This window comes from Harpegnathos saltator, unplaced genomic scaffold, assembly GCF_003227715.2.
Source record: "Harpegnathos saltator strain DR-91 unplaced genomic scaffold, Hsal_v8.6 scaffold514, whole genome shotgun sequence".
Taxonomy (NCBI): domain Eukaryota; kingdom Metazoa; phylum Arthropoda; class Insecta; order Hymenoptera; family Formicidae; genus Harpegnathos; species Harpegnathos saltator.
In genome coordinates, this window is record NW_020230332.1 from 664447 (window position 1) to 684915 (window position 20469).

At 50.3% G+C, this 20469-nt stretch overlaps 1 protein-coding gene across 6 annotated transcripts in view; it reads right to left on the bottom strand.

The window, feature by feature from the left end:
- CRMP (Collapsin Response Mediator Protein) overlaps positions 1–20469 on the bottom strand; it is a 30701-nt gene that overhangs the window by 9331 nt on the left and 901 nt on the right. For 4 of the 6 annotated variants that reach the window (XM_025302796.1, XM_011137748.3, XM_025302797.1 and 1 more), the window contains exons 2-6: positions 8268–8362; positions 6168–6480; positions 4748–4927; positions 3675–3788; positions 407–639 (exon numbers count right to left, since the gene is read on the bottom strand). In XM_025302796.1, coding sequence (XP_025158581.1) covers positions 407–639; positions 3675–3788; positions 4748–4927; positions 6168–6480; positions 8268–8362 — 935 coding nt within the window. Of the gene's footprint in view, positions 1–406; positions 640–2304; positions 2538–3674; positions 3789–4747; positions 4928–6167; positions 6481–8267; positions 8363–20469 lie in introns of all 6 variants that reach the window. The other 2 variants (XM_011137747.3, XM_011137749.3) reach the window with 1 other exon arrangement.

Here is a 20469-nt window from a genome sequence, read left to right on the forward strand (position 1 = left end):
CTGGGGATCCGAAGAGCAGCGCGAGGACGGCGGGAACGGGGGGCATGGGGCTTCGACGGGCAAACGAGGCGTTAGGTGGTCACCTTGACATCTTGAGTAGGCTTAAGGCTAAGGCCAATCGCGCCAGGTAAGCGGCATGTTGCGGTAGTAAAAACGCACGAGAACGACCATCAGAAGCTAGCAGACGGCTGTGTTGAACGCGACCGGTTTATCGTTTTCCGTTTTTCTCTTCTCTAGGTCTGTTTAATTAACATTTACGCGCCGTGGTCGCGCCGGGCGCAGCGACTTCCCACGCCGCGACTATTAAATAACAAGCGGAACGAATTACGCGCTCGTGTCATTCGCGTCGATCCGTCATTGTTACTTTATCGGACGTGTGTGGGATCTTCGTATGCGATCTACTTACTCGGCCAGACGCTCGGTTAAATACGCAGGTGTCGTCGGGTCGGGTCGCAAGGGCGGGTTAGTAATAAAACGCCTTGCTCTCTCCATGTCTTTGCCGTATTGCTCGCTACCGTCGGTACCGACGGCACTCGCCAGGGTCTCCCCGAAAAGGACGACACCCTCTGACCGCTTCGCCGACACGACGTCGGCGGCCGACTTGCTCGTGATCGCCGTTATGTACAGCGGACTATTCACCTAAACGCGATATTTTTATCCTCTCACTGAAATAACCGCTGTGGCTCTCTCTCTCTCTCTCTCTCTCTCTCTCTCTCTCTCTCTCACACACACACACACACACACACACACATTCACTCTATCTCTTTCTCTACCTTCCTCTATCATTTTATATGCTACAGATATATATATATAAAGCTAAGCTGTATAGTCACACGGCTGAGTAAAGAGAGAAGAGTTTGCGCCAAAAGTCGATTGAGAGTTCAAAGACCGATTAACATATATATCTTTTGGACATCTATAATAATTACATATCAAATTACTATTTATTTATATAAAAAAATTATTTGATCTTAGATTTTTTATTTGGTTTTTTAGACAATGCAGAGCCAAACGTAAATTTATTTTTCAGAGAGATTTTCTCCCCGACAATTGCGAGAGAAATAAAAAAGATTGAATTAAATTATGTATAATTGCATAGTTCAAATTTAAAAATATAATTATACATCAAAATTATACATCCAGTGCGTTATTCTCGATTGTTGGCATGGTGACGCACCGTGAAACTTTTTCTCAGCCGTGCGCTTGTCTGACTACTAAGGTAACGTTTTACAGATATATCTACTTGAAGCGCATTACGCTAATAAAAACGACGAAGATGATCGTGCGAAGGGCATCGTGCTAATCACGTAACAGCTGTACCTGGCAAAATCAAGAGAGCGAGGAGAGAATAAGGGCAAGCTAACGATAGTCGAGAGCATGCATACGAGAGAGATCGGGGATTTCGACGGAGCGGCTAAATATAAAGTTGAGCGGTAATAACGGATAACGGTAATTGCGCTTTATACAGTTCGCACATACGTCACGCAAGCTGGTCGCAGATAACGTGTAAACTTAAATTGCTATTGCCGCAATTGTGCAACCTATTTCCGCTAATCAGCTGTACAGAAAGTGAAGGGCGGAGCGGAGAGGAGGGGAGGGGAGAGGAAACGAAACGAAACGACACAGAATTCGGTACAATCGATAGCTCGCGCACGCGACCCGTTCGCGGAACCATTATTCGGTCGATCCGGCGAGCATAATTCACCGGTAAAATCGTGAGAGTCTCTATCGAGGTAGCTCCTCCGGCCAAGACTTCTCAGCTATCTCGCTCGGTCTCGGCGAATCTAACGTGCATTTTCCCCGCCGCTGTTATTTAAGAACAGACCGGTCGGCGCGTTACTCCTTTTAAGCGGAGACTCGGGCCGGTCGATCGGCATCGATTTCGAACGAAAGTGCCCTCCGACGACGTTCTTGCCGGCCAAGACTCCACACTTGGTGAAGGAGGTGAATGTCTCTCTCTCTCTCTCTCTCTCTCTCTCTCTCTCTCTCTCTCTCTAGCGTTCAGGAATGCCTGCGAGCGGACTCGCGTTTAAACAACCGCGACTAGCATGATCGGTTCGTCTCGGTGCTTCAACACGCTACCTAGCTTCAAGTTGTCGCAGAGGTAAACACGCGTTCGTAGAGCCTGCGATGACTCTATGAATGTGTGTCGAAATAATTCTCTCGTGTGTCACGCATTGCTCGAGTAGTTCACGCGATGACTCTCGCTCTCTGTCTCTCTGCAGCTTCGCAAATTGATACGACTCCAGCCCACTGTCCGATGTCAAAGTCACCCCGAATGACTTCTCGTTGGCAGCGACTCACTTGGCTAACAAGTTCACGAGTTCTCGCGGCGTGTCCGGATCCGGTCTGAGTGGTGGACTTATAACGTGGCCGGCGGCGTGTCTCCAGCACTTGTGCGAGTAGTGGGTGCCATCCGTGCCGATCGTGGCCGCCAAGGTCTCGCCGAAGACGCAAACGCCGCGTTTACGCGCGGCCTCCACCTCCGCGGCGGCGCTACGGCTCATCACATGCACTACGTACAGCGGGCAATTGACCTAAGCATGCGGAATTTCGAGCTGGTACAGCGACTATGGACAACGATGCCTCAGTTAGAAGGGCGAGCAAATGGGAGGGTATAACGTTGCGCAGGAGGTTTCGTCGGGGCGGTCGAGCAAAGCTCGGCTCGATTTTTCAACGATGTATGAATTTGACACGAGGGACAATAACAACGTAGACAAGGAGTCCACACATGGCGAACTGAACTTATCCACGAGGCTGTGTTCTATGTTTACCCTCGCGATTATTTTTATCTGATCAAGGGTCGGTTGTTCCAGCTTCTCGGTAAGTTAACTGATGGTTAAATCATACGTCTATCTTTGTCTGAATTGAAGGAAAAACAAAGATAAACTATATGATTTAACTATCCATCCTTTAACTTACCAAGGAGTTGGAACAACCGACCCCACGAGATCTAAAGTTTCGTCCCGCTAAATAAAATATCCTTGTTGCACGTTAATGAAGGAGTCGCGAAGACGTCGCGACTCCTTCATTATGATGATCGTTCGGTTGATTCACCGCGATCGACCCGAGCTTCCTGACCGACCCGCTGATTCAGGGGAGAGCAACGGTAGTAGAAGGCGAACGTCGGAGGAGCAGAGGAGAATCCGGCATGATGATAGTCAAAGTGTCATTAAGCGGCGTGATCGCGCTCGGCGACACCGATATCCTTCGATGCGGACGGAACTGTAGACAGGGGAGAGATTTCCGGGCATACCTTGGGCACTTGCCACGAAAAGCAGCGCGCGCTCGGCTTCGTCGGCCCGAATTCTAATCTACACTGAAGATGTACGATCATCCGTGAACTGAATACCGCCGCGGAGTAGCGTGCCAAGTGCACCCGTACAACACAGAACTTCGGAAACGTGTAGAGAACGTAAAAGGGCGGACTGCGGAGTGTGTGTGCTGGCGGAGCTAACGTATACATACATACATACATACATACATACATACATACATACATACATACATACATACATACATACATACATACATACATACATACACACACACACACACACACACACACACGCGTAGAGACAGACACAGAAGGATCAACGAAGCCAGCACACGAAACCGTCTGTAAAATATATAATTTGCCGACTACACCAAGCGGTACCAAGCGTCTCGCTCACCTGATTCGCTATGACGCACGCTCTATTCACAGCCTCTGCCTCGACCTCCTCGGGCCGTGACATCTCGTGGCCCTCCGGGCCGGTTACACCCGCGTCCAGCAGCTTCTTCGCATTCTGGAACAAATTTACAATGGCAGGCGGGAGAAAGAAAGGGAGAAAGAGAGAAAGAGAGAGAGACGCGAGATACGAGCTCTCGATGGTATCTCGCGTCTCCCATCAAAAACCTGCTCCAAGAGACGCGCACGTCGTGACGGCGGGGGAGGGGGGGAAGGTTTGCGCGCGAATGTGCCGATTCTCCGCCGCGTATGAGTCTCGTGATTATCAGCCACCATCGCTCTAATCGCAGATGCCGCGCGAACATGCCCGAGACAACGCAATTTTACTCATCGACCCGATGAGATCAGACGAGATGATCCCGTGCGACTTCCCACGCGCAACGCGCCTGTCTCAGGAGCGTCTCTTGCTTCTTTTTCAAACGTTTCCGAATATTTCTAACACGTACGTGTTGTGCGGCGGCTTCTCCCCCACACTGAGACCAAAATAATCAATGTCGTTCAAATATATTGAATTACATTTTTATAAATTATATTTCTCTTGGTGTCGACTTTTGGTATCTTCTTGTCGCTCTAAAATGATGACCAACGTTATACCCAACACCTACTACCAAAATGGTCCTCCCGACTATGATCTTTTCACTATGTGTCATTGTAGCTGCAAATATTTTGTCTCAGTGCACGGTAAAGCGTAAATTGCAAATTAAGAGAGAGAGAGAGAGAGAGAGAGAGAGAGAGAGAGAGAGAGAGAGAGAATAGACAAAAAGAAAAAAAAGAGTAATGATTACAAGCGGCAACTACCGGGACCTCTTTTCAATTCGCAGCTAATTGAGCCGCAATTTTGCTTATCGAGCCGTCAAGATCAGACGAGATCTCGTAAACGGGATCCCCGCCGCCACCGCCGGAGGGGTCTTCGGCGAAGCAAGGAGCGAAGACCCGCAATCGGAAGTGTCGCAAAGCGTGAAATTGCGCGAGCGTGCGCAAACGTGGAGACGATTATCAGCGCGCAGCGTCGCGTACCTCCGCGATGATGTCGCCGTTCTCCGCGTGCACCATGGCCAGGGCGCCGAGCTCCTTGCACGCCTTGAACGACTCGATCAGCTCCGGGTCCCTGAGCATGAGCATGTCAGCGTACGCCATGAACATCTTGAAGCTACCGACGCCGCAGCTCTTCGTCAACGTCGCCATGTCCTCCTTCACCTGCAACAGACAACAGCGGTAGTAAGTGACGATGAATAATGAATCCGGGGGACACACTTCCTCGGGAGACACGCGCGCCACGGCAAATAAGGAGTCGCCGTTGCGTTGCCCTCGGTCAGCGTGGCACGTGCGCTTTCCTCATCCGTCGCGTCGCTTGCTATTCCATCTGCGTGCGAGTCGGCAGTAGCTTACGAGCTGACCGCACGCGGAATCCGCCAATTTGCGGCTCACCTGCGTCCGGCGTTGCGACACAGCCGACATCGTCGTCGAATATCGCCGCTCGATAGATCGCGGAGTCGGACTCGTAAGAAAAGGAAAATGCAGCCAGTCGACGGAGCGAGCGTCGCTGCTAACAAGAGCTAAATCCGTTAGAGCTCGGTCGCTCACCGGAGCTGAGTTGAACCGAACGGATTCTCTCGCCGCCGGTAGCTGAGACTTTGGTCTCCCGAAAAGGTAACGCGTCGGTTCCGACCGGCTCCGGATATCAAGGACCGCTGATGAAGCACATCCGACGAGGAGTCGGTCGAGACTTGTTTTCTATCGGATAATGGCCGGAAGTTGCAAAAGCTGGAATTGGATTAATTTTATGTGCCTCGTGTGCACTGGCGGCGCAATTGCGCCGGTGAATTACGTAAATTGCCGTAATGCCAATTGACACTCGGTGTGAACACAACCGCGATGCATCGTCGCCGTCGTCGTGCGTTAAACGCGATCGGCAGTGTGCGAGAAAGGGGTCAGGTCTGATGGGTACTACATCGCATGTGAGCTTTCTTTTCTAGGAATGTCTCGTGTTACGGCAATTATCTCGCATGAGGCGAGTCCTCGTAGAGAAAGCCGCCGGCCCAGGAAGCGCGGCTGGAAAAACGGTGTGAGGCTCGAGCAGTAAGAAAATCCATCAGCCGCGATACCAGTCGATTGTCTCCGGCGAGAGTAAGGGTCGCGACACGCAGGAAAGCTCCGTGAGCGGCCGAGATACCGGCCGACCGACCGCAGGCGATTATCCTCCGGCCGTAAGGAGGACAACCGGCGGTGGCTGGTCAATTTGCTTACGGATGTCAAAGTTTTATCGTTTATTCGTTCCCCCGGCGGCCGGCCGCCGGCTTAATCGACCGTTGTCAATTAAGTCCACTTTGTTCCTTGCTTCAGTCTGATCGCTCGTTACGTGCCCCCGCGGCCTTTCACCGTCGCCGAAAGAGAGTCGCGGCGGATTTGAAGAGCCGCGGTGCCGATCGAGACTCACCTTCGGACTCCATGACGTGACGGCGACGTGCAACGCGTAATCGCAGCAGACCTTCTGATCGGCGTTCTCCCGGTACCTCTCGTACGCTTCCACGAGGCTCTCCTCCTTCAGCGGGACCACGAAGTCGATGATCATCGTGGTGCCGCCGGCGACCGCGGCTTTCGTCCCCTGGTAGAAATCGTCCACCGTCTTGGTATCCATAAACTCGAACTCGAAGTGGGTGTGCGGGTCTATGCCGCCGGGCATTACGTACTTGCCGCGCGCGTCGATGATCCTCGTGCCGCCCGGTATGATGAGGTTGCGCCCCATCTGCCTGCAGACAGGAAGCGGAACGAAAAAAATTGATGATTGAATGATGGGAATTGATGATTGAATGATGACACCACATCTCTCGAGACTCTTTTAATCGATAGCTTGAAAATTTGCGTACTTATTTGCAAAATGGTGAAGGACTTTTTTTTCTTCAGGATGACCTAATCTACAATTGACCTTTCTTCTCAGTTTGATCTGATTAATCTTTACAATGTTGTCGTTTACAAAAGATCCCGGACCACCCTGTACGTAAACGAAATTGACACGTTGGCCGCATTGCTCGAGCTCGGACTCTTATCGGCTGTGTATTTTAACGCCTCACGCCTTGTACTTGCAAAATCCCGCGAATGGGGATCTTCCGGGTCTCGACGAGAGGACTTCCCGCCGGGGTAGTCACGCTCGTGCTGATGACAGTCTCGTGCGAGGTGTCACGCACTTGAGACGCTTCGGTGATCACGTCGCGGTTGTTGACGGCTCGCCGGTTGCCATCGTCGTCGCCAGCCGGTTACAATCAGTCACGCTCGCTTGATAAATCAGCGCGTAGACGCGCGCTATCTATCCTGATTCATTGAGCGTCCACTGATAAAACCACGCCGGCACGAAGTGCGTCGTTTGCGCAATGCGCCCCGGCCGGGCTCGCGTGAGCTGTCGGGCGATTGGACGACTTGCAGATGACGAGGCGTTTTTCTTTCTTTCTTTTTTTTTTTAACACATATACAAGGTGTCCGGGATTTTTTGGAAAATTGTGAAAATTACATCAAACTGAGATGAAGAGTCACGTACCATGTTGCAAAAATAGCAATAGTTATTAAATTATTAATGATTGGATGACGACCACATCTGGAGACACTTTTGATCGATAACTCGAAAATTTGCGTACTTATTTGCAAAATGGTAAAGGACTCTTTTGTTCAGAATGGCCTAACCTACAATTACAACTGCGATTTTGGCAAAATGGTACTTGATTTTTCTTCTCAGCTTGATCCGATTAATCTTTACAATTTTGCAGTATCTCCAAAAAAATCCCGGACACCTTGTACATGGACGAAATTGGCCGCATTGTCACAGCCCAAGCTCGGACTCTTATCAGCTGTGTATTTAACCCCACAACGTGCAAACTCGGCCGGCGTTGCAATATCTCAGATTAACGTGATGCACGTACGTTGACTAGTAATTGCACCCAAGTTATTTATATACTATTATGCACGTTATTTATGTACTTGATAAGTATAGAGCCGCCGTCGGCTCGATGAGTGCATTGTTATAATTCATTTCTGTACGTGTTACATATTTCTTTGTTCTTTTTCCCTTATTTTTATCCCCCCCTCCCCCAATTAGTAATCGAGGAATCGTCCAAGATATTGCATCGATTAAGTCTAAGATGTTTTACCTTTGGCCTGACGCTTTCTCGTCCCTAAAAGCCGACTTATTACGCGCAGTTGCACTAAATTGATATCAGTGGACGAAAAGATTTCTTCGCCATTTTGTCGCTGAAAAGACCGCGCGTTAAGACGTTAATTTGTAATACACGGTCGGTGATGCTCGACGTACGAATTAACGAGACGCGACGCATATCGCAGCGCCGGTCACACGCTGGCGAGCACCGCGGCAGTCAACGTGTTGATGACATCATTATTAATGCAATTAGAATAATTATGTAATAAAGATGCTCCGCGGTGTGTCCAATGGGTCCCAGTCTGAGCCGCGATGACCGCGTGTCGCGTCGGGAAAGATCTCGCGCTCGTCACGGAGAGATCCGCCTCGCGATCGCTCCCTCCTCGCTCGTACCTGATGACGCCGTCCTCGATGTAAACGTCGTTATCGATGACTCCATCGTCGTTGACGACCTTGCCGTTCTTGATTAGCAGTCTGTTCTGCGCGCTCTGAAACAGAACACAAGGTTTGCGGTTGACTCGCCAGTTGAGAGATCGGCGGACCCGACGAGCGACGAATCGGCGACGGCGGCGGCGGTCGTCGATTGCGACGATTTCCCGCCGCTCTTTTTCATCGCCGACCTTTTCTCGCCCGGTCCTTGACGTTACGCGACGCGAGTGGTGGCCGACATCCGGCGTACGCGATTAATGTGCGCGCATCGCCGGCGGTTCACGCACTTCCGCTGACGCCACCCTGGATTTAGAGCACGCACGCGATGTGCGTGAGCCGATAAACAAGCCGGGCGATATCGATATTCCGCGCCCAAATCAGGCAACGCTTCGATGCTCTGCTGCGCTCACCAGCGAGCAATTCGCGAGGCGGCGTCTCGTCCTTCGACGCGTCGCGAAAGGGCTCGCGAGCGAACCGAAATCGGTCGCCACCGGAAAGAACCTTCGCAAAAAGTGCCCGTTTTTTAAATTAAATCTTATGCGAAATGATAGCTCATGATGAGACATTAATCACAAAAAAGTTTTACATTGAGCATACGATTTTGGTTTCAGAGATACAGAGGGTCCAAGTGGTCACTACCTCTGCTAAAGAAGTTTGATACTAATAACGCTTTATCGCACGAATTTTTGCGAAATTCTGTATCTATGGGTTCTTTGAGTTGCTTATTACGAATTTGATGTCAGATTTAAAGAATTCAAGATGACGGATGTAATATAGCGGACATAAATAGTGAAACAATTATTTACTTTTATTAGAACTGTTATGTTGTGGTATACTTTAAAATCGATAACTTCAGAACTGAATTTTTAGATAACTTTTATATTACTGGATATAATGATATGTAATTATAAAGAATTACGAAAACTGCAATGAAAAAGCTTCTAAATATAACAAATAAAACTATCATGTTGTCCTTTATGCGTCATGTAACGTATCAATTTGAATTTTATATTTTTTTTATGAAAAACAATAAAAAAAGCCTTTTTCCACTCAAAAATTGTCGTTGAAAAAATTACTTTCGAAAACCTAATAGAAAATTCGCAATCAGCTAGCCAAAAAAACCACAACGTAACAGTTCCAATAAAAGTAAATGATTGTTTCACTGTGTGTCCGCCACCTACTATCTTGAATTTTTTAAATCTGACATCAGATTCATAATCAGCAACTCAAAGAACTCATAAATACCGAATTTTGCAAAAATTCATACGATAAGGCGTTATTAGTATCATACTTTTTTTAGTAGGTAGTGACCACTTTGACCCTCTACATCTTTGAAACGAATCGTATGTTCAACGTAAAACTTTTCTGTAATTAATGTCTCATCATGAACTATCTTTCGGCATAAAATTCGATTCCAAAATCGAGGACCGAAAAACGGACAGAAAATCGACCCTTTTTGCGGAGGTTCTTTCAGCGTGAAATTATTTCAATCGAATCAGCAAATATTCGATTTGTAGCCAAGCTTCAAAGATTTCGAAACGTGAAAATTTTGAGTAAATTTGAGAAATTTGAGAGAGCATATAGGATGGTTCCCGGCTGAGAGACTATTTTTCGTGACTCTTGAAAGGAATCAATCAAGGCAAAATTGGATAATTAGGAAGGGTTAGTAAAACTTCTATCAATATCAATAATTATAATTCAGATTTCCCACTGCGGAAACCGTCGATGCTGTTAACGACGGCAGGCGGCTCCGTCTCGTGGACCGAAAATTCGGACGTCGAGGGGTCCGCGCGGAGCGAGAGAGGCCGACGAAGTCGACACGCGTTTCAATTCGATCGACGTCCGGTGTCGGTGAGCGACGTGGTGATGAGAAACAGAGATGCATGTACCAAGCGAGTCGACCATGTTTCATCCGAGTCGAACCGAACTCTTAATTAACAAGGTAATCAATAACGCGATCCGTAGGAGCCAGTGGCTGCGTGTCATTGCGAGTGATCCCAAAGTACGATAACATACGTGACGAGCATTTTTCCGAACTTGCAACGTACTCGGGTAAATTAACCTCCCACCTGAAAAAGATACTATTCTGAATTGTAATTATTAATATTAGAAAAATCCGCCAGCCTTTCCTAATTATCCAATTTTGCGTCGATCGATTCCTTTCAAGAGTCGCGAAATTTCAGCCGGGAATCAACGTTGAATCTTCTTTATTTTCTCTCTCAAATGTACCCAAAACTTTCACATTTCGAAATCTTTGAACAGTTTGGCCACGAATCGAGTCTTTGGTGGTTCGATTGAAATAATTCGTACATTTCTAGCGAGGGAAAGCAAAGAGAAGAACGAGCGCGACGCAATTTTCAGCCACGCTCCCGCTTCATCATCAACGCGATGCGGGTGCGCACTTGATGGCGTCTCTCTCCTGAAGGAACAAATGGCGCGAGGGAGAGCCTCGGTGATGCAGTGGTATGCAACGGCGACGTGGAACTTGTGTTACTTGCAGGTATAGCGGGTTCGCTACCTGCGCCACGCTATCTTGCGCGTCCCCTCAAAGGACTCTCGACGTTCGTCAGCCTCCCACGAGCGTGAAAAAACCAACCCTCCCGGAAGAACGAGGAAGACGGTGCCGGCGACGCCTGCGGGGCGAAGGGAACGACCCCCGCCGCGTTTGTGTGAAACACGCAATGTGAAGGACTTCGCTCTTTGCGTCTCATGGGCCCCAGCCACGCCGTCGTCGCAGTCGACTCCACCCCGTGACACCTCTTCGATCCACGCACGACCCTAAACCGCCCTTCGCCCCGAGGCCCCGCAGTCACCGAGCCTAATCGGCTCCTTCTTGTTTCCCCGCACCGAGACTCGGTGGATGCGATGTGCGTGAAGAAGCGCACCGAAACTCCATCATCTTCTCTTGCGTTCGCGATTCTTCCAGGATTTCGTATCTTCCCGAAAGATCTACAATTTAAAAAGTTGGATCTAGGGGAGGCAATATCAAGGTATCTCTCGTTTCTTTCCTCCACGAGGTGGTAGGGTTCTGTTGATCGGCACGGCGATCGTCGAGCGAGCGTGAATGAGGAGGCGATCGATGGAGAAAGCATCTGGATCGACGTGATGATCGGCAAGCCTTCTCACAGAAGCGGACATGGAAGACGAGATGGCGTGGGTGACTGCTCACAGTGGAGGACTGCTCACTTGGCGCGAGCAGAACGCGCGAGAAGTAACGGTCGGCCGACCTTCGATTTTTCCGTGTCGGTACCGGGAATGTCGCATCGAAACCCCGCAGATGTAATCTACGTGTGGGTGGAGACCTTGTCATCCTCGGCGCGTGGTTATTAGCAACCGACGCTGGGAACATGTGCGTTTCATGTGTTGGAGATCGCCGTTCACGCGAGTATTTTCGGCCGGGCACAGTCTTAAAATAAGCAGCGTGTGAAGTCCGTGTCCGTGTGTTTGTGTGTGTGTGTGTGTGTGTGCGCGCCCGCATGAGCGGTGCTCTCCGATTTTTTAAGTGAAATCGTCGCCAGAGAGTGCTTCGACATCAAGCGAGGATCCCATTAAGCACTCGGCGATCTTGCCGGAGGAATGTTATTTAAATATAAATCGACCTCGTATGCAAAGCGACGACGTACTGTTCACGCTTTCCAAGTGCTCAAGTGTCAATATATTTCGTCAAAAGTGAGCTCCAAACTCGTAAGAGTGATTCCATCCAAATTCACTAGTCGAATGGCGGCAACACGCTCGAATCGCCGGATGATCTTCAACACAGACGCAACATCGCACTTAATTATCTTTATGCAACACTTTATGCAATCTTTATGCACACTGATAAGCTTGCTTTTCTGCGAGCTGATGCTGAACTTTGCTCTTGCATTCTTCAAATAGAAGGTTAAAAGAGCGCAAAGGAACAAATCTAGCCATCTCTAATATAATCTATAATCTAATATATTTAGGTGTTATTAGGTTCTTTCGCGCTACATTGCGCTAGTTTTTCCCCCCTCCTCCTTCCACTGCGAGTTTCAACTGCGTGTTTGTTTCCTCTCAAGTCCCGAAAGTGCACGTTGGTTCTCCGGAAGAGGAGACAAAAAGCAGACCCGTCGTTTCACGACAAAGGCGAAAAGCGCGCGCGAGCCAGTGAGACGAAAAAGAGAACAGACCTGCTGCGTGGACGAGGGGGATCGTCGAGATTCGAAATTACGTCGAGATGATTTATCGCTTGAAAAGAAACGAATTTTCAGGCTGTCGCGCTGCGTGACGGACTGCGGCCGAGCAAATAAGGCGCGAAACGTTTCGCGAGCTGCGTCGGGGCCCAGACGTGCGGCCGGCGCTATACGCTCCTGGCTTAAAATCAATAGCCCCGGACGCTTCCTGCCGCCGTGCGGCTCGCAAATTCGCCGGCACGGAGGACGCGACGAGAGAGAGGTCGATTTTAAGCGAGAATCATTCGGCACGAGCGGGCCGCGATATCAGATCGCGATTCGGCGTGTCGGAACGTGCCAGTCTGCTCGCGAAAATGCTATGTGAGAATCAGGCCGCCGCGTGTAAGGTAAACGTATCCCGGTATCCGACCACTTGGAAAAAAAATATTTGCTATCTATTTTAATAATAATGAATGAAAGTAATAATTATTATAAAAAATAAAACTCCAATATCGCTGACGATTAGTTGGAAAAGAAAGTATACCCAACTGGACACTTTTGTATTAAGATACTTAAGGTTTGAGTCATCTTTGTCCCTACTTAAGGGAATCTTAAGTTTGCGAATAAATGCAAATATTTATTCAGCAAAACTATTCTTAATATTATATATTGTATTTTTTGTGACGCTTAAACGTCCGATTACCAGGACATTTACCTTACACCGCGGCGTTACTTTCGGTGCAAGGAGGGACTATGTAGTGGAGGTCTTCCAACGGCACCGCAGCGGAGTCTCCGTTACGTCTCGTTGCAATATTTATAGAGGGGAGAGACAACATCTCGCCGAAGAGACTCCCCTTATCGAAGAGAGTCAGCGAGAGACCGCGGCGAGAGCTTTCGCATCCGGGAAAGAGCGACTCTCCGGCTCTCCGGCTTCGCGACATCGCTCCTCAATTAACGGAAAATTAACCGTGCGTTCTCCCTCCCCTCATAGAGAGGATTATAACGCACGCCGACTCGATGCTCGTTCGGCCCGAGAAAAATCATCATTACCGGCTGCCCGACGCGGAAGCAGGAAGACACGCACCGCTACGACGCGGTGCGTACGGACGGTGACTTCGTCGAGGACCGAGTAAACAGGCGGTGCAGCTCGGCAAACATCAGCGCGGCTTTGCTTTGCGCAAAGCAAAGCGCGATCAAACAACTCCCGAGGCGATTGCGTAATTCGCACGGCGCGCGGCTCGACGCATCCGAGAGAGAGAGAGAGAGAGAGAGAGAGAGAGAGAGAAGCTCTTCGCTAAGAGAACACGCTTCGTTCCTAACTCCTGATTCTCTTGATCCTCTTATCCTCGTTCTTATCTAACTTCGCTCTGTGAACGCGAGTCGAGCGCGTCGCGATGATGAGATACAGCGGCTGATAACGAAATGACACGCGGGAAATAAAGAAGCTGCAGGCAGACTTTCGAGAGCCTCGCTGGTGGCTCCCGCGGTCGCGCGGTTACCGAGCGTATGCAAATAAACACTCGCGTGCCAGCTAATCAGCGCGTAAAAGAGCCGACGGTTACGTAAAAGGCGAACGCGATCGCGCCGGGTATCGCGCGATCCGCTGTCCATCGAGTAGTAATTATGTCTTGCTTCTTGCCGACACTTGCGCGAACGCGCTTATGATAATGACTGGCGAACTTGCGACACAATAATGTTTCTTTGAAAACACATCGCGCGTCGCAGTCTTGGAGCATAAACCCACGATCGTGCTCGCCGTCGTGTCTGTGAGAGTGAAGATGCACGCGGTTGGAATTTGTCTCTCTCTCTCTCTCTCTCTCTCTCTCTCTCTCTCTCTCTCTCTCTCTCTCTCTCTCTCTCTCTCTCTCTCTCTCTCAGGTAATATATGCTACATATATTAGTTGTAATATATATTCGATGTAATATATTGGAGATATCTTACGTGTATTTCTATCTTTTATCGTGTAATTAGGTACAAGGTAATTTTTTTTATATCATTGCCACCTCAGTTTCGCTCGCTTCTCTATTCTTCTCTCTCGTCATTAAAACGGTAAGACATTTTGAGAGGCGCAAAGTGTCGGCGAAACGGACCCTACGAGCGGCCGATCGGCGCGTCGTGGTCTAATTTGCATTTGCAAACGCGATATGCTCCGGAAACGACGGACATGTATACACACACACACAGGTCACACCTGGTTTCCCCGCATCGCATCGCATCGCATCGTGTCGCATCGCAGCGCGGGGCCATTTGCGTTTTTGAGACACGACGCCGGCAAACTCGCCTCTCGGCGTGCGTCTCGATTGACCGAGCCTCGGCCGTGCCAAATTTAACGGCGCGCTCATCGGCGTGAAAACGCGACGATGTGCGAGGGTGCGTGAGGACGGGATGAGGGCGGACTAGCGCGAGATCGTTATGACAACAATGAGTAAATAAAGCTCTAAGAATAGGGGGCGAGCGATGAATAACGCGAGAAGCAAAGCGGGATAAGTAGCCGAAGACGAAATTGGCCGCGGATAACGATGATCGGACACGCTCCGCAGGCCATACGTGTCGCGGAGCCGTGTTTGATCGTTTGATCGTCATCGTGAGACTCATCGCCAGCACGGGTCATTCATTTTTCGACAAGTACGTCTGTTGGTGTTCTCGGTTCTCCGATCGCCCAGCGACGTGTTATTTCCCCCCGAGTTCAGCACCTCCTCCCATCGGCGCTGCTCGGTTACTCGGAGATGATCTCCGAGATTCGTAGCGACAGTCGCCGCTACTCGATCGCTTGCGATCGGGTGAGATATATCGCGGACTTGAATTTAGATTTCGATGCAGTGTCTCACGTATGATGATTTAATTAAAAACTCAGATCCGACGCGAGAAATTCAAGTTCGAGCGTCTCACGAGCGGGACTTGAGCCACCAGCTCTAACTCACATCAGCGAAGTCACATTTAGCGGCGCACGTGCCGCAGATTGTTTACGCAGAGCGTAAGCCGATGATATATCATTGTGCAACCGCCGAGATCGCAATTAACTTCGGCGACGCGAACTTGAACGTGAACTTGAACGTGAGCCGTTGAATCGGCCGGAACGATGAATTTCAAGGTTTCCGCAGTCTGTCGGTAATCATCGCATCCGCTCTACCCCGACAACAATAATGATGGGATAAAAATAATCGCGATAATGAGAGACAGACTCGCATCTAATCTTTAAAATGACTAGAATAAATAAATTGCCGGATGAATTTCCGCGTAACTGTAACAGCAAGAATAACGCGTTCTTCAGGAGGAATCGAGCATATCGCGGGGCATATAGGAAATAGAACCAGGTCAGTTCTCATTAATTACACGCCTACCACGTGATTACATGCTTCTCCCGGCCACATGTCGTCCCATACACACGTCGTACGCGACCGCGCCTTTGTTTACTATCCGCGCTCGCGAAGCCGTAAAGCTTAAGGTAAAAAGCGTGTCAAATAATCAGAGAAAAGGGAGAGGGAGAGAGAGAGAGAGAGAGAGACGGAGAACAACGGTGCGTGGCTTTGTGTCAACGACACTCTATCTCTCTTCGGGGATCTTTTCGCGTTTCAAGTTCGACGAACGGAGCTGGCCGAAGGTCTGGCGGTGTCGATCTTCATCTTTACTCGCGGGAACCGCCCCGTTTTGATTGTTACGGCCGGGACGATTATTACCGATGACACGCCACGTCCGCGCGCGAAGTACCGCGAATTTCCGCTAAAAAAGGAGAAAACCGACGCTTTTTCTGCGATATTAGGTCGACGTGGAGTCGACGAACTATTGATTCGCCGGCCGGCCAACCGTGCTTCTCACTCACTTACTCACTCACTCACTCACTCTCTCTCTCTCTCTCTTTCTCTTTCTCGCTCACGCCACGTCGCAGTGCCGTACACGATTTTCCCTAGGCGGAATCGCGTTTCCGTTTTCCGTTACGTTATTAAGGCGGTCACCGGGCCGTATCGCGTGCGAATTTCCGATAAACTGTTGGTTTTTTTCTCCTTCTCCCCTCCGCCCCTCCTCCCAATACCTTTCTCTCTCCCTCGAAGCAGACAGTTCGCTAATTGGCGGATTCAAGTAGAGAACGGTGTATCGCGACGACATGAAAATTCTTCGCCGCGATAACGCGCCGCGAAATTGCGACTCGAAATAAAACATCGCGGAGCGATGTTTCGCGAGTCGCAAAGACGAGCGTTAAATCGATGTCGTTGATTGTCGGACGATCGCGTCACCTCGTCTCGGTGTGTTTTACTTCCGCAGCCGGTAAGCTCTATTCGATCTAGAGCGATTTCTCGCTTCTCTGAACGGACCGGACATTTTTCCGCGCAAATTTCCTCGATTCTCCGGTTGTTTCGGCTCTTGCGATCCGGATGCACGTCCGACGGAACTGGCTGGTAAATCGCAAGGTTGATAAACCCGCCGTGCAATCGCTAAATACAGTTAGTGCTCGGGGGATAACACGCGTCAGGATCTAACGGGACGGCGATTGTTCCGTTTCGCAGAATCTGTGAGAAGGAGAGCGGGAGTGAGTTACCATTTTTCCGTTTTCAATCGGCGCTAAGTGGCACGTGCTAATTAGACGCTCGGAAATGCTGCCGAGACCGCGAGCGGCCCGTCGGCGTCTCGGCTCTCTCTAACTTCCCCGACACCGGCGGATGCAGATTTTCACGCAGCGCAATCCACACGAGGGTACCTCATCTCCATCGCCGAGTTACGCGAATTCGAATCTTCCGAAATCGGTCGAAGCCACTCGACGCGGTCGAATTCCCTCGGCACGAGTGAAAAATCGCCCGAGGAAATTTCAAGAACGACCGACGCGAGATCTCAACCGGATCTCACCGTTTCTCTCTCTCTCTCTCTGTCTCTCTTTGTCGGAAGTCGCGAGCGGGAAGAAGAGCTTCTCGCGGGGGAAACACCCGCAATCGTGGCGCCGTCTCATCCGCGAAATGGACTATCGCCATGTGCGCCAAGAGAGAAAGACGGGAGAGGGGGGAGGAGAGACACATTCCGATCAATAAGGCGGTAACCTTGCGACACCCCGGGCTCGTGAGAGCATTACTTTCGTTTTTCGCGTCGCGGCCGATCCACTGGCGTGTGGCGTTGCGCCACATTTCGCTAGGTGCATCGGTGCCGCCGCCGCACAATAGCCGCTTCAGAACGGGTCCTCTAATAATAGCGCGTCGATACACGGACGTGACTTAATGATGAGTCCTTCCCCGCCGCCACATGTACCGGCGTAAGTCATGGAAAAACGCACGCGAGGTGTACGCAGTTTCCGCGAGGGTCGGCCTACATTTCGCGCAAATCGGTGTCCGCGTCGCGGCACTTACGCGAAGCCACGACGTACCTAAGCATTACTTGGCTCTGATTCTTTTTTTTTTCTTTCTCTCCTTCCCCCCCCCTCTCTCTCTCTCTTTATCTGGCCATATCGACGCGTGCATCTCTTATGAGCGCGATCTATATCCTGCGCCAAACATCGCGCGTTTCTGCGGTACAATAATAGCGAGCCAAGGCTCGCCGTAGGCGTCGTTCAATCGCGCTGCATCATTCACGAGAGGCAAAACAAGATGTAAATATCTGAGGCTCTCTCGTGCGCGTGTATTCTCGCATTTTCACGACTCGATTTTCTTTCCGGTTTGATAGAGATTTGCACGGTCGCGCGAGAGCGTCCAAGTGCGACGGACGAAACGCGTCGCGTCGCGCGTCGCCGGGCCGGAGAGAGAGAGAGAGAGAGAGAGAGAGAACCGGTTGTGCGCGCGAATTAGCCGCAGCTCTTCTCGCCGTGTTGATCGAATGAGTGCGCGGCTGATAATTTCACGTCTCATCAGATATTTATGAAGCTTACATTGATACACCGATCGGAGTAATGGCGCGGCGAGAGGGAGAAAAGAGCGCCTCTCGAGGATCCCTCGAAATGCACGGCATTCACGATCCGTCACGATTTCCTCAAGTACCGAGATAAGAAAGAGAAAAGAAGCAGAAGAAGAGTAGAAATCAAAGAGACCAAATTTCTCCTCGGACGAATTTCTCCACGAGCGGTCGCGTTGCCGCGCCTTCGATCGCTTATCGCGCGTATCGCTCGCATTATCTGCGCGCGGATTAAAAAATCGCCGAGCGCTGCACGCTCGCGTCGAGGACAAAAAACGATCGCGGACGGCCGACGCGCGGCGCGCGCTTCGTCGTCGACCGATTCGGAGATCGCGTGCGATTCGCGCGCGGCGATCGATCGCGACTGAAACGCGCGGCGAGGGAGAATAAAGTAGAGTCTGCTTGGTCGAGTGGCAGCCGCGATTAATTTCGAGCGCGGGCTTACGCTCCGCTTAGACCGGCCTAAGTACGCACACACGTACCTACGCGAACCTACGTGACGATAACCTCAATAAGATAAACGCAGCTCCGCGAGAGTTCCCGTCGTGCGAGCCCACGTCGATGAAGCACCGATCGGCTCTCTCGGCGATTGAAATGAAAATCAGCCGTTCCGGCCCCGCCGGTACGTTATCATTCGCCAAGTGCTTCATCACTTCATCAGTCTCCGATCGTTCCGCCAATCTACGAATCTGTGATCGATCGTGCGATCTCTCTCGACGAGAGGCCGATGAGGCGTTTGCGCGGCCGCGCTTCGAGCCGCAAATAGAAGCGCAGCGTAAAACGTAAAAACGCCGACGGATTTATCGCCGCCGCGTTTTATCAGCGCGAGTTACGCAATACGCGCGACGTCTCGGCATTGCAAGCCGAAGCAGTGCGGACTTATCGATACGTGAGCCGCGATCGATCCGCAGGATACGCAAGGGACGTGCTGATAGCGCTCCTTATCACGCGAGGTGTTTACTCGCCATGCCGGCCGGATGAACTGCGACCTCGCTCGCGAATGTCACGAATTTTGGCGCGGGTCTTGTTGTGTCGACGTCACAGGCTAACGTTGCATAATGATAACCTTTTGTTTGCTCCCTCTCCTCTCCTCTCTCTCTCTCTCTTTCTCTTACCCTTCAAATCTTCGTATTTGCCCGCGAGTGTTATTATCATTTTCTGCTTGCGTCGCGACAGTAAATTTAGATTGACTGAACTGAGAGAGAGAGAGAGAGAGAGAGAGAGAGAGAGAGAGAGAGAAACTCTGAGAGAGTTCAAAAGTCGAGCTAACGAACGGTTGCAAGTTGTGCGGAATTCAGAGGTCTCTGCAGAAATTGATAGAAACAAAATGCTTCGCTCGAGATTGACACATTTCGCAAATATTAATCTGAATCGAGAGACTCGACTTGAGAGAAGTCGAGTTTACGAACGGCTGCAAGTTGTGCGGAATTCAGAGGTCTCTGCAGAAATTGATAGAAACAAAATGCTTCGCTCGAGATTGACACATTTCGCGAATATTAATTTGAGAAGCCAACGGAGAGGAGGGAAAATCGGACTAAAAACCGGACAGCTCCGAGACGTTAGACGCAGTCAGTGCAACAAGTTCTGCGGCGAATCGATGACCCCACTAACGCGACGATTGTGCATTCAGCCCAACAATTGATGTCTGTCCGAGAGATTTACGTCCGCAGGTGATTTTCAACAGAGACTCCTCAGTGAGCGTAATCAAGGATGGCGGCCCTGCGTTCCAAAATCTTTTTGTATTCTGCCGAGCTTCTTACACCCCAGGGAGAAAAGAATCCAGAGATTCCCTGGAATATTTCAGCGCGACGCTAAAGCTGTTTGTCGAGCCTCGCGATAATCCGCGAAGCGGAGGAGCGGAGGATCTCGTTGGAGACCGACGATGGGATTTCGGCGACGAGGGTTGGGATTTCAATCCGCCGACCTCATCAACCCTCCCTCCTCCGCCGCTGCCCAAGGAAGGGAAAATTTATTCGAGCGGCTTTCACCCGTTCCGCAAGATATAACCCTGAAATATCCCGAATAGAAAAAGGCACCTAGCCTAGCGGAAGAGAAGTCGCGAACCCAACGTCGAGAGCGCCTTTAGCGGATCGCGTGCATATTTATCACCTGGCCGGATCTTTTCGTGCGAATGGTCCACCGTCGGGAGAGACAGGTGCGTCCGAGA